The sequence below is a fragment of the Callospermophilus lateralis genome, chromosome 17 (assembly GCF_048772815.1).
Source record: "Callospermophilus lateralis isolate mCalLat2 chromosome 17, mCalLat2.hap1, whole genome shotgun sequence".
Classification (NCBI taxonomy): domain Eukaryota; kingdom Metazoa; phylum Chordata; class Mammalia; order Rodentia; family Sciuridae; genus Callospermophilus; species Callospermophilus lateralis.
Genome location: NC_135321.1, coordinates 50,872,507 through 50,885,301, shown reverse-complemented (window position 1 = coordinate 50,885,301; position 12,795 = coordinate 50,872,507). Strand labels below are relative to the sequence as shown.

Below are 12,795 nucleotides of genomic sequence, written 5' to 3'. Positions count from 1 at the left end.
TGACATAAACAGTAGGTGAAGCTTGGAGAGAGGTGACCAGGTCAGCATCTAGGGGACTCCCCAGGTAGAGACGGGAACAGCAATACCCCCTGTCCAAGTTGTTGTGCCAAAAATCTGACCCCAAATCGTAGTGCCCCGACATGTAGTGTCATCGATACTTGGCCATCTATCCGTAGCGAAGGGCCAGTTTTCCTTTTTAATTTCCAATTTGGTGCTCTTGTAAGATATGTGGATTTCGTGTTTGAATGCCAACGTGACATCAAATTAGTTTTAAGGCCTTAAATACACACTCTCAATGCTGGCCCCTATTTCATTGCTACCGAACACCAAACCCTTCGCGAGCTGGCACTAAACCCGGAGCCACACTTGGGATTAAAGCGTCCAAAAGACACCACAAATGCACACAAGAAACGGAACGGTCAAGTTCAACTTACTTGCCGATGGCTGGAATTTGATCAGATCTTGCAAGTCGGTAGAAATCTGGAAAACGTGGCTATAGAACTGCTGGACGGAATTCTTGAGGCCGGAAATGTCTCTGGAATGCGACCTGAGTGTCCCGTTCATCTGCCTGACACAGTTCCACAGGCTGCTGACGTGCCTGTTGAGCCCCTCTTTGATCTTCTGCAGACTCCCCGACATGGAGTCCAGCTTGCTGCACGTTTTCTCCATATGCGACACCCTGTCCTCAACCACGGAGACCCCCCTCTGGATCCCGTGAATATTTTCCTTACTAGTGTCCAGCTCAGACAGGACCTGGCTCTGGAGCCTCTGCCACCTCTCCTCCAGCTGGCCGCAACACTGAGCCACAGGGTCCTGGGGAGACGGGCGGGTGTCCACCGTCCTTTCTTGCCCACCCACCTTAGTAGACCCACCTGCTGCAGCATTTTTACCTGCTTTACAATTGCTCACTTCCTTCTGAAGATGAGTCACGTCATTACCTGTGTGGTTTAGTTGGGAATAAAGACGACTAAAATCTTCTCGCAGCTTCTGGATGTCACGCTCGGTTTCTTGAAACTTCCTATACATCGTGTCATTGAGAGATTTCAAAAGGCTCAGGCTATCGCCCACCAGGTGGTCCTCTCTGTTTGGCACAGTACCTTCCAACCCAGGTTGTCCTCCCTGGAAGTTCTGCAGGCAAATGTCCTCAACCACTTGAACTCTGTCCTGCAGGTGGTTTAATGCTATCATGACCTGTTCATGGCCTGATCCAGACAGCCCAGGCAGGGCTGCCGCTGGGGGACCAAATTCACCACCAGTGTCATTGGCCACTTGTAGGAGGACGCTCCCCAGACGGTCTTCCAGAGAGTGTATTTTCTGATCCAGAAGTTGCCTCAAGTCATCGACCTCCCCGGAGATGGTCCCCCGGAGGGTTTCCTCGATGTAAAAGCAATGTTCTTCCGCGTTCTTCTCCGTCACGTTGATCCTGGCGTCTAGTTCATTCCATCTGGCATCAAAGTCCACATCTGGTTCTGGAACCACGAGGCGGTCAAACTCGTTGTCCAGCCGTCCATTCAGCATTCTGGTGGCTTCCGCCACTCTCTCGATTTTCTGCTCCAACGTCTTGAGCTGCTGACCGAAGTCGCCACCCTTTCCCCCGCTGCAGCAACTCGGCTGGGCTGGAGAATCCTGCAGCCGGGCTCGAAGGTCGTTGATGTCTTTTTTCAGGCTCGCCTCCTTTTCCCCGATCAGCTCTATCACCCCCAGGTAGCTGCTGCCATAGTCGTCACACTGCTGCTGCAGGCCAACCAGCTTGTACTCGCACGTATTCTTCAGGTCGGCCAGCTTCCTGTCCATCCCCTCCATGAGCTCCTCTCTCAGAGCATCGATCTTACTGTCCACGTAGGCTTGGTAGAGCTCACTGGTGGTCATGGTCACCGTGGGGCCCTGGGCAGCCTCCTGCAGCTGTTTGAGCTGCCCTTCATAACCCTTCACCTTCCCATCCAGCTCCTCCAGCTTGTCACTCTTGGTCTTCAGAGTATCTTTGACTTGGGCCAATTCAGACTTAATGTCCTTCATACCAGAATCCTTACTACTGAGGACGCTGGGAGGCTGGGCTCTTTCTGTGTCTCTGGCAATCTCACTGCCAGGCCCCGGCTGGGGATGCGGGTCGCCCAGCCATGAGGTCGGTTTGCTGGCATCATCCTGAGTAGCATGTTTGAGATTTTCGTTCAGGTCTGAAATGGAAGACTGGAGGTCGAGAACTGTCCTTGTGAGTCGGAGAACCTTCTCCTCAAGCATCTGGATTTTCTTATCCTGAAGTTCTTCAGGCCCCTGTTTGGGATCCACCTTCTGACTCGGTTCTCCTGCAGGAGTTGGTGGTGAAGTGTCCGTGGGGTCTGAGACTTGGCTTGGTTCGTTATCTATTATAAAGAAAAGGTTGGACCTCCGTTAACATCTGCTTCCTTTCCACAGCTGCTGCAAAGACAATAAATGGGGGTACCTAGAGGACATGCTTAAATCTTCCCTTACAAGCCCCCCCTACCTAACTTAGATAATTATTGTGGTGGAGTGGAAGACAGGATGGGCTTTGGAGTCAAACAAACTTCTATGTACCTCTGGCTCTGCTATTTACTGTTTGGCCTCAAATGAGTTAACTAACTTCTCTGAACTATAATCCCTTCATCTATAAAGAGGGGGGGGTAGGATCTACTAGGATTGTTAAGAGAAAATGTACATATCATATACAGGCCATCCATGGTCCCTTTCGCCCTGAAGGGAAATAACTACTTTGTCATGTGAACATTAGTAAAATGTGGCCACACCCAGTCATTGACTGCACACCGTAAAGCCATAGGAAGCCCCCCATTAGCAGTTGGAAGGTATGATAATATATAATATCAGATCATTTGAGGTTATCCTCAAAACCACTCCTGAATGTTCTTTAGCTTTTATTAGCATCCCTATGCTAAGAATCTTACAGATATCACTTGGTCCTATGAAGAGGTCAAGAAAACTAAAAGCAAAGGACAGATATAACAACTACTATACTGGTGTCTCCTAACAATAAGCCATCTAGCCATATATAGTAAGATGCCTTAGGTCAAAGATCACAGACACTCAATTTTTGATAGGCCTATTTTGATAAAATATCTCCCAAGGAGACAGTCCAAATGAAAAAAAAGTGATAATGATAGTGATGAGTCATAAAATGGAAATAAATTCATACAGAGAGATGTAGTCTAATTTTAAAAAGAGACTACCAAAACCTGCAGAAAGGGGCCAGGGTTGTAGCTCAGTGGCAGAGTGCTTGCCTAGTACATGTGAGGTACTGGGTTCGATCCTCAGCACCACATAAAAATAAATAAAGGCATTGTGTCCATCTGCAACTAAAAAAAAACAAAAATTAAAAAAAAAAAAAAACCTGCAGCAAGAGAATAAGTCAGGAGCCATGCCCTAGAAAGGGCTATCAGAAGGGGACCAACACTGTCCACCCTAGAGCCCACAGGGAGGAGACCATGGAAAGTAAGTAGAAGAGGTCAGACACATTACACCTGAATTGAACACAGCAACACACTACACTGAAAACAAGAAAAGCAAATTGAGAAAGCTGCAGATATTTGTTCTTCCGCCCCTAAACTTCCACACAAGATGAGAGCAGCAGCTATTATTTGTTAAAATTAATTCTAACAAATAATTTAGTTGTAAACCAATGCTGCAATTTAGATGCCCCAACTCCCAAGCGCATCTGGTACCTTGCACGGGGACCCTACAAGGAGAATATAAGTTACCAAATCACATATAATAAGTGAAATGCTATTTTGGGTGTTATGGTGTTGATATTAACTTAAGTGTCCCCCAAAAGCTCACACGTATGTGAGACAATGCAAGATCATTCAGAGGGGAAATGGTTGGGTTATGAGATCGGTACCCCAAACAGTGAATTAATCCCCCGGTGGGATTAACTGAGTGGTTACTGGAGGTGATGGGGTGTGGCTGGAGGAGGTAGGGACTGGGGACATGCCTTTGCGGTATATATTTTGTGTCTGACATGTGGGGCCTCTCTGCTTCCTGACCATCCCGTGAGCTGCTTCCCTCTGCCAGACTCTGTTGCCATGATGTTCTGCCTCACCTTGAGCCCCAAGGAATGGAGCCCAACTGAGACATCTAAAACTCTGAGCCCCAAATTAAACTTTTCCTCCTCTAAATTCTTCTTGTCAGGTCTTTTAGTCACAAGAGAAAAAAAAAAAACAACTAAAACACTGGGCAAAGGGGAAAAAAATTAAAGGCAGAAAAAGTGGGGGAATGGGAAAAATATAATGAAATATTTCTCTCCTCCACCACTGGTGATTGTGTAAATTGCTATAAATATCTTTAAAGGATATTACAGTACTATGTATTAAAATACTCAGATCCTTTTGACCCTGCAATTACATTTCTAGAAATGTATTCCAGAAAATAATCAATGACAAAACAAAATTTAACAGAGAAAGACACTTATTCAAATACAATATACAATATTGTATTAAGACTATGTTCAAACAATCATATTCTTTGAAGCTATTAAATGATATTGTAGAGGAGTGAGGTTGTGACTCAGTGGTAGAGCACTTGCCTAGCAAGTGTGAGGCATTGGGTTCGAATGTCACACCAATATTAATAAGTAAAATAAAAGTCCATCAACAACTAATGAAAATATTTTTAAAATGATATTGTAGGATATTTAATAGCATGAAAGGTTATTATTGACTGACAAGTAAAAACTAAGTTGCTGATCAAGAATAAGCATTTCCTTTCACTTCTTCCTAAAAATCCCACTAAAATAACAATGAAAAAGGGAGGGGACCAAAAACCCCATCCAACTTATATATTAAGAATTGGAATAAGAATGGCTAAGAACTTTTTAATAGCAGTATTGGGAGGTAGAGGGAAAATGAGCAATGTTTTCAAAATTCTAAAGGAAAAATATTTCCAACCAGAGTTCTGAAACTAGAGTAAAAATATTCTTATACTATAAAGTATTGAAAAAGTTTACCTCCTACACAATCTTCTCAGGAAACTACTAGAGTGGGCTGGGGGTGTAGCTCAGGGGAAGGGCACTTGCCTAGCATGTTCTATCCTTAGAAACATAACAACTGAAAAAAAAAAAAAAACTACTATAGGATGTGCTCAAGTAAAACAAAGGAGTAAAATAAGAGAGTGAGCAGGGAGATACAAAAGAAAATGGGGAATTGAAAAGAGGCAGGTTAAGACCCCAGGGTGACAGAGAAAGAGGATGACAGTCCAGATGGGAGGTGGGAGAAGGCTCCTGGAGCTGTTTCTTCGAGAAAATGAAGCTGCTGTGTCTGAACATAATGCAGGGACAATCAAATAACCAGACAAGGATTTGGGTTGAAATAGGAAACGCACACCAGCGTGCACAAATACACACACACACACACACACACACACACACACGACCAAGCAAAGGAAAAAGTAAGACAATTATTAACTATAGAAGATCAGAAATCTGTGTAGGAAAGACCCATTCATAATATATCACAGGGCTTAGCTGTAAACATGAGCCATAAAATTAATACAGTATAAATACTGAATATTGGCTTTAGTAAAAAAGACAGTGTTTTTTTTTTTTTTTTTTTCTGTACAGAAAGTAGGGGTTTGGGGAATAGATGAAAGATTGTTAAATCCTCAACTTCCACAAAAAGAAGTCAATAGATACGGAGGTAAATTTCAAGAGATTTATCTGAAGAGCTTAGAGCAGGCTGGGGTGTGGCTCAGTGGGACAGTGCTCCCCTAGCACGCAGGAGGCTCTGGGTTCCATCCCCAGCACCAGAAGGGCGGGGGGGGGGGGGGGGGGGGGGAGGATGGGGGGGGGAGGATGGGGGGGGGGTTGGAGTTTAAAGTAATAGCCTCTGGGAAGGGGAAGTGAGAGAGAAGAGGGGTTCCCGCTTCTTCCCATTTGTGTAGTAAAGCTATTCAACTTGTAAAACTATACATATATTCAAGCTTTGATAAATAAAAGCCGAAACTAAACAAAACAAAGATAAACCACTAGGACCCAGCAGCCCCTGCCTCATGTTTCCCACAGTGCAAATGACAGGATTTACTGTAATCACAGTCTAATGTCTATCTTCTCTGGGGTCAGGAACCCTGTCTGCCTTGTTTTTTACTTATTCCAAGGGCCTAGGACAGAGCCTGTCAGACGTCTGCAGACACAGGGAAGACTAGACGTTAGGAAGGCTGTCCCTGTTTGAATGCCCCTGATCTCAGGTTGAGATCTCATTGACAAGAGGTGGTCAGGCCCTGAGGACTCTACCCCTGTGAATGGACAGCAGCTGTCACTGCAGGAGCGAGTGAGTTCCTGGTAAAAGTATGAACTGACCTGATTTTTCTGTCTTCCTCATGCTTGCCTGTCCTTCTGCCATATTATGATGAGGCTTTTTTTTTTTTTATGGGCAGATGCTGGCCCTTGGCCCTTGATCTTGGACTTCCCAGCCTTTACAAGCATGAGAAATAAATTTCTCTTCTTTCTAAATTTTCCAATCTCTGATGTTTGTTTAGACCAACCTAAAACAGACTGAAACAGTGGCTTCTATCAAAGAGATAAGAGATAAGTGCTGGTGAGGGTATGAAGAAAGGTGGTGGGAATATAAATTGGTACAGCCACTATGGAAAAAAGTATGGAGGTAGCACAGGAGGATGGCAAGTTTGAGGCTAGCCTCAGCAATTGAACAAGGCCCTAAGCAGCTTAGTGAGACCCTGTCACAAAATAAAAAAATAAAAATGTGGGGGCTGGGGATGTAGCTCAAGTGGTAGCACGCTGGCCTGGCATGCACGAGGCACTGGGTTCGATCCTCAGCACCACATAAAGATAAATAACGATATTGTATCCACCTAAAACAAAAGAATAAATATTTAAATAAATAAAAAATAAAAATAAAAAATGTGGCTGGGGATGCGGCTCAATGGTAGAGCAGGATTCAAGTCTCAGTATTAAAAAAATAAATAAAAAGTGGGGCTGAGGCTGGGGCTCAGTGGTGGAGCACTTGCCTGGCATGTGTGAGGTACTATGTTCAATCCTCAGCACCACATAAATAAAACAAAGTTATTGTGTCCATCTACAACTAAAATAAATATATAAATAAATCCAACCTAATCAGACCTTGGTGGAAAGTGTAAGCCGAACAAAACATTTTTTTAAAAAAGTATGAATATTTCTTAAAAAATTAAAGTACAATTATCACACAATCAGCAATCCTGCTTCTGGATATATACCCAAAGAAATGAAATCAATATCTTGAAGAGATATCTGTATCTCCATGTTCATTGCAATATTATTCACGACAGCCAAGGTACATTAATAACCTCAGTGTCCCTCAATGGATGAATGGACAAAGAATTGTAGGGTGTGTGTGTGTGTGTGTGTGTGTGTGTGTGTATGTGTGTGTGTGTGTACATACAGCATGATACCATTCAGTCTTAAAAAGGAAAATCCTGTCATGTACAGCAATGGATGAATCTGGAAGATGTTCTGTTAAGTGAAATAAGCCAGACACAGAAAGGCAAATAACAAATGATCTCACACATGGAATCTAAAGAGAATCAAACTCATAAAAGCAAGGAACAGTGGCTATCAGAAGCTTGTGAGTGGGGGAAACGGGGAGATATTGGTCAAAGGGTATAAACTTCCAGTTGTAAGATGAACAAATTCTAGATATACCCTAGGTGGTGATGGATATGTTAATTAATTTGACTGTGTTAATCATTATACATCATATGCATACTATAAAGGCATTACTTTGTACAGCCTGAGTACATTCAACCTGACAGTTAACTATTTTAAATAAAAAACATGTTCCTATGATTTATAAACATTCTTTAATTGATATGCATGACTTTAATAAAAAGATTATTTAAAATATATTTTATGAATAATGTTGGGAAGCACTATCAGTTTCAAAGACCTCATGGGAAGATAAAAATCAAACATAACTTAAACATTTTTTTTTCCCAAGGAAAGCTAAGCTGTGTTTATTGTGATTCATCTTTAGAGGAGGAAAGATGAGCTGATGTAGGAGCAAAATGCAAGGGAAAATTTTTACCCGTAAGAATTATTCCCTTAATGTTACACTTCAAAAGCTGACGTGATCTATGGGTGAAAATTCTAACTTGGGACTAAGCTTTGCAAATATCTCATCTCAAACACAAGGAGAACCATTCACTTTTTTTTTAAAGACAATTTTAACTCCTTTAAACTCAGATTTCTGGGTCTTAGAATTGAAAGTAAAAACAGAGCATCATTACATGTGATGTTCTTCACATTACTGCCCCAGGCTACGTCAGTCTGAACCCATCAGCATTTACCACCTAGGTTTCTAAGGTGCTGGCTGGCAACAGGAGTTGGCTCTAATAAAGCAATTTAATCACAACAGGGTTTGATTACAGGTGTATACCACCATACCCAGCATGACAGCAGTTTATTTGCAGGAGCGGAACCTGCCATGCTGGGTATGGTGGTATACACCTGTAATCCCAGCAGTTTAGGAGGCTAAGGCCAGAGGATGGCAAGTTTGAGGCCAGCCTCAGCAAGTTAGCAAGGCCTAAGCAATTTAGTGAGGCCCTGTCTCGAAGGACTGGGGACGTGGCTCAGTGGTTCCATCCCCAGTATCAAAATAAAAAATTTCTCAATCTTGCAGATGATAAATCTCGCAGATGACAAATCTCGCCCTCTGAAGCAGTACTGGAAATGTTGAAGGTGGCCATGCAGAGTGAGGCACCAATAAAACATTACCTGTGGCTTTCTTTATGCTATTTCGAGGCCGAGCAGGCGTGGGGTGGGGGGTCTTCGCAGGGTCTTTGGGACCTTCTTGGCAGTTCGCTCCTCTAAAGCCAGGGCAGCATCTCCATTCCAACTGGGTCACCGTCTTGTACCTGATGACGTACCTGGGTCTGAAGTTCACCCGATACCTGAGGACAGAAAGGGCAGCACCTCTCTTTTAGTGTCTCTCTCCCAGAGACAAAGCCAAGTAAAGAGGATTTGGGGTCCAGCTGACTCCCTGGGGGTCAGAAAGGCAGGGCCTTCCCACCCTGGGTACTGGCCTCCTCCCTCCAGCTCTTGAATTCAGGGCAAACAGAAAAACTCAGCCTGCAATTCCCATTTGATGTGGACAATTTTGGGTCCCTAAACTGAGCTTTTGTTCACCAACAAACTTCTGTTTACAATTCACAGCTTTGTGGGGATTTCTTCAGGTGAGACTCAGTGTTGCTTTCTATTTTGTGTTTTAAGAAAAACATCCCGAGCCCGGCGCAGTGACGCACACCTGTACACCCACAGCTTGGGAGGCTGAGGCAGGAGGATTGCGAGTTCAAAGCCAGCCTCAGCAAACGTGAGAAACTAAGCAACTCAATGAGATCCTGTCTCTAAATAAAACACAAAATAGGACTGGAGATGTGTCTCAGTGGTCGAGTGCCCTGAGTTCAATCCCCAGTACCCACCCCGCCAAAAAAAGAAAGAAAAACAACCCTGGGTGTACAACCAGAGATATGAAAAATTGTGCTCTATGTGTGTAATAGGAATTGTAATGCATTCTGCTGTCATACGTAAAAAATTAGAATTTTTAAAAAAGAATGAGCTTTTGAAGTGGAGAAAAGGAGACTGGCCTTTGTTGGCAGAGGAAACAGATGTGCATAATCATAATGGTTCAAAACAGCAGCTCTGAAGTTGCATGATCTGGATTCAAAGTATGTATCTGCCTTTTTCTAGATTAAATACTTTAAGAAGCCTACCTACTTCTGTAAGCCTTAGTCTCCTATTCTTTAAAATGAGAAACGCTACCACATGGGGTTACTACTGTACCAAGCAAATTGAATAATATGTGTGAAATGTATCAGGCTACCTACATGGAGAACACACATTAAATATTCATATTCACTTGTAATTCAGTATGACTATGCTTTCATTATTTAATAAACTAATTATTGAGAATCTTTTAAAAAATTCCTTGCACCCCTGTTCCCCATAAAACCCACATATTTCCCCTCTGTACCGTCTATCTCTATCATGGTCAAGGAAGCAGCAGACTGCTGGCCTCCTTATGTTTTCCCAAGATGCCCTGGGGCAATGCAGCAATCAGGAGGTGGAACTGAAAGCAAGTAAACTTGCCTCACGAGTCCAGTGTACATTCCTGACACACCGTGAGACGTTTCCAGTGAGTTGTCAAGTCCTCCAGACCCAGGGCTGGGCCTGGACCTAGAACAGATTGCCACAGCCCAGCAGCCCATGGTGCACACTACGGATGAAGCTCACAGATGCCTCTGCTCTCAGCAGACAGAAGCCATGGCCACACAGGACGGCCCTCCTTTGATTTACCCCAACTTGGACTTTCTGGCTTGGAACCGTTCTCTCTTGAAAACCTTCACTTTCTCTGCATTTCTCACCAGCAGCTGGCCCTGTCTTTGGGTCAGTTCCCAGAAAGAAACAGGTTTTGCGTCACTTCCTCAGGGCTGCTGCGTGCTGCTTGCGGGGGGCCTTAGGATGACCAGCTGTGGGGGCTGCTGGGACCTGCAGGACTCAGCCAGCCAAGCGAGTCCAACTTGAGCACCAACCTTGGAGCTGGGGACTTCAAAATCATGTTCTTAACAAAACTACAAATTGCTAAATGCAATGGACCTTTGACATCTCCCCTGAGGGTCATAACCATGACAACTGAAGGTCCTTTCTTTTGGGGTACAGGGGATTGAACCCAGGGACGTTTTACCACTGACCTATATTCCTAGCTCTTTTTATTTTTTATTTTAAGACAGGCTCTTGCTTTGTTGCCCAGGCTGGCCTCAAACTTGTGATCCTCCTGCCAGTAGCTGGGATTATAGGCATGTGTCACTGGGTCCGACTCATAAGATCCTTCTTTTGGGTATGGTGCTGGGGATGGAACCCAGGGCTTTGAGCATGCTAGGCAGGCCAGCCATCACTGAGCAAAGCCCCAGCAAAACCATGACAATAAACCCTCCATGTAAGGACCTACTTCACTGGACAGCGAGGTGTCCCTGCAGAAACCCCAGGGCCCCACCAACAGGGTGGAACCTGCCAAGCCTTGAACCTTTTGCTGTACCATTTCCATAGGTCTTTTAAGACTGTGGGTCTCAACCAAGGCCATCAAAATCACCCAAAGAACAGTGAAAAAATACCCATGCCTGGCTGTCCCCCTCGGAGGTTCTGACAGAGTCTGGGTGGGGTCTCAGCATGTGGATTTTGAGAAGCTCCCAAGGGAGGTTTTTGGGAAGAAAAACTGGAAAGGAATCTCAATAAGTAAAAGGGAAATGCAAGGGGTGCTCATGGGAGGTGGGGTTAGGTTAGAAGGGGAGCAAAGGCCCCCCACTTTCAGGTTTTTCATTCTTTCCTTTCCCTTCCACCCCCACCCCATCGTGGCTCTATTACTTTATATTTGTCTCCTTTTCACTGGTGAAAAATCAGAGGCTCACAGGGGTTACATGACTTGTCTGCGTTCATTCCGAAAGTGGCAGGGCTGGAATTCAAGCCCCTGTCCCTCCCTGTGTACCCTGCATGCCCTCAACAGGCAGCAGCACCTGTTCCCTCTGGTAATTGCCTTAAGTGTGTGTCAGCAGTCCCATCTGGAGATGTTCCCAAAAGCCCCCAAAACCTGGTGAGAAGATAGTCAACCTCCTCACTCAGCAGACTCATGCCTGAGCATCTAACTGGTCGAGGTACACACCAGCCCTGGCCCTGGTCCCCTCCCACCCCACCTACACAAAGGTTTTTGTTGTTGTTGATACTGGAAATTGAACTCAGGGAAGAATCTAACACTGAGCCACAGCCCCAGCCTTTTTCTTTCTTTCTTTCCTTGTTTATTTATTTATTTATTTTTAATTTTGAGAAAGGGTCTGCTAAATTGCTGGGGCTGGCCTCGAACTTTCAAATCTGCTGCCTCAGCCTCCCAGGTCGCTGGGATTACAGGCGAACAGCGGCACCACGTCCGGCCCCTATACAGAGAATTCTTGAAAAAAAAAATAATAAAATACAATTTTAAAAAAGAAAAGAATCTCTTTGGGGCTGGGGATGTGGCTCAAGCGGTAGCGCGCTCGCCTGGCATGCGTGCGGCCCGGGTTCGATCCTCAGCACCACATACAGACAAAGATGTATCCGCCAATAACTAAAAAATAAATATTAAAATTCTCTCTATATATATCTCTCCCCTCTCTCACTCTCTCTTAAAAAAAAAAAAAAGAAAAAAGAAAAGACAATTCCATTTCACAGTCTTGCATACTCAAGCCAAGCATAATGCTGGAAAAATGTGTAATCTCAGAAAACCTTTTTTCCTCTGAGCATTAAAGACGGAATGTGAACACGTGTTGGCTCGCGGGGCTTGTGCATCTGGAGGTGACAGTCCATAAGAAAACTTTTTGGCTAAGGTGGAGCCAGGCAGGGAACGAAACTGTGGAGGAGGGGCGCGGGGCCACCTCCCCACCACACCACACCCTGCCCTGGGGACCTGCCCCCTAACTGCAGGCGCTGCAAGACAGGAAATCCCTGCTTTCCCAACCCACCTCATCGCTTTCTTCAAAGGCAGTGATTTTGCAGCCAGTTCAAGGCTCAGGAAAGTTCCCTGGAGTCCCCGCCCTCCTCCCGCCCTGCACGATCGCCACGCCCACCTGGGCGCCACGCCCAGCCTGCGGTCGGTTTCCAGGGTCCCCCCCCCGCACGTTCCTGACAGCTTCTCAAGCCCCGTGGGGGGAGGAGGCCGTCCTGGCTGGAAATGATCGACAGCTGGAAATGATCATTAGGCCACCTCCATCCAGCCGTGGGAAAGCTCACCGAGGGATTTCACGGTGCCTAACGACGAC

At 45.0% G+C, this 12,795-nt stretch overlaps 1 protein-coding gene across 2 annotated transcripts in view; it reads right to left on the bottom strand.

The window, feature by feature from the left end:
- Positions 1-12,795, bottom strand: part of Emilin2 (elastin microfibril interfacer 2) — a 53,359-nt gene that overhangs the window by 20,593 nt on the left and 19,971 nt on the right. For both annotated transcript variants that reach the window (XM_076837071.2, XM_076837072.2), the window contains exons 3-4: positions 8,729-8,904; positions 435-2,360 (exon numbers count right to left, since the gene is read on the bottom strand). In XM_076837071.2, coding sequence (XP_076693186.2) covers positions 435-2,360; positions 8,729-8,904 — 2,102 coding nt within the window. The remainder of the gene's footprint in view (positions 1-434; positions 2,361-8,728; positions 8,905-12,795) is intronic.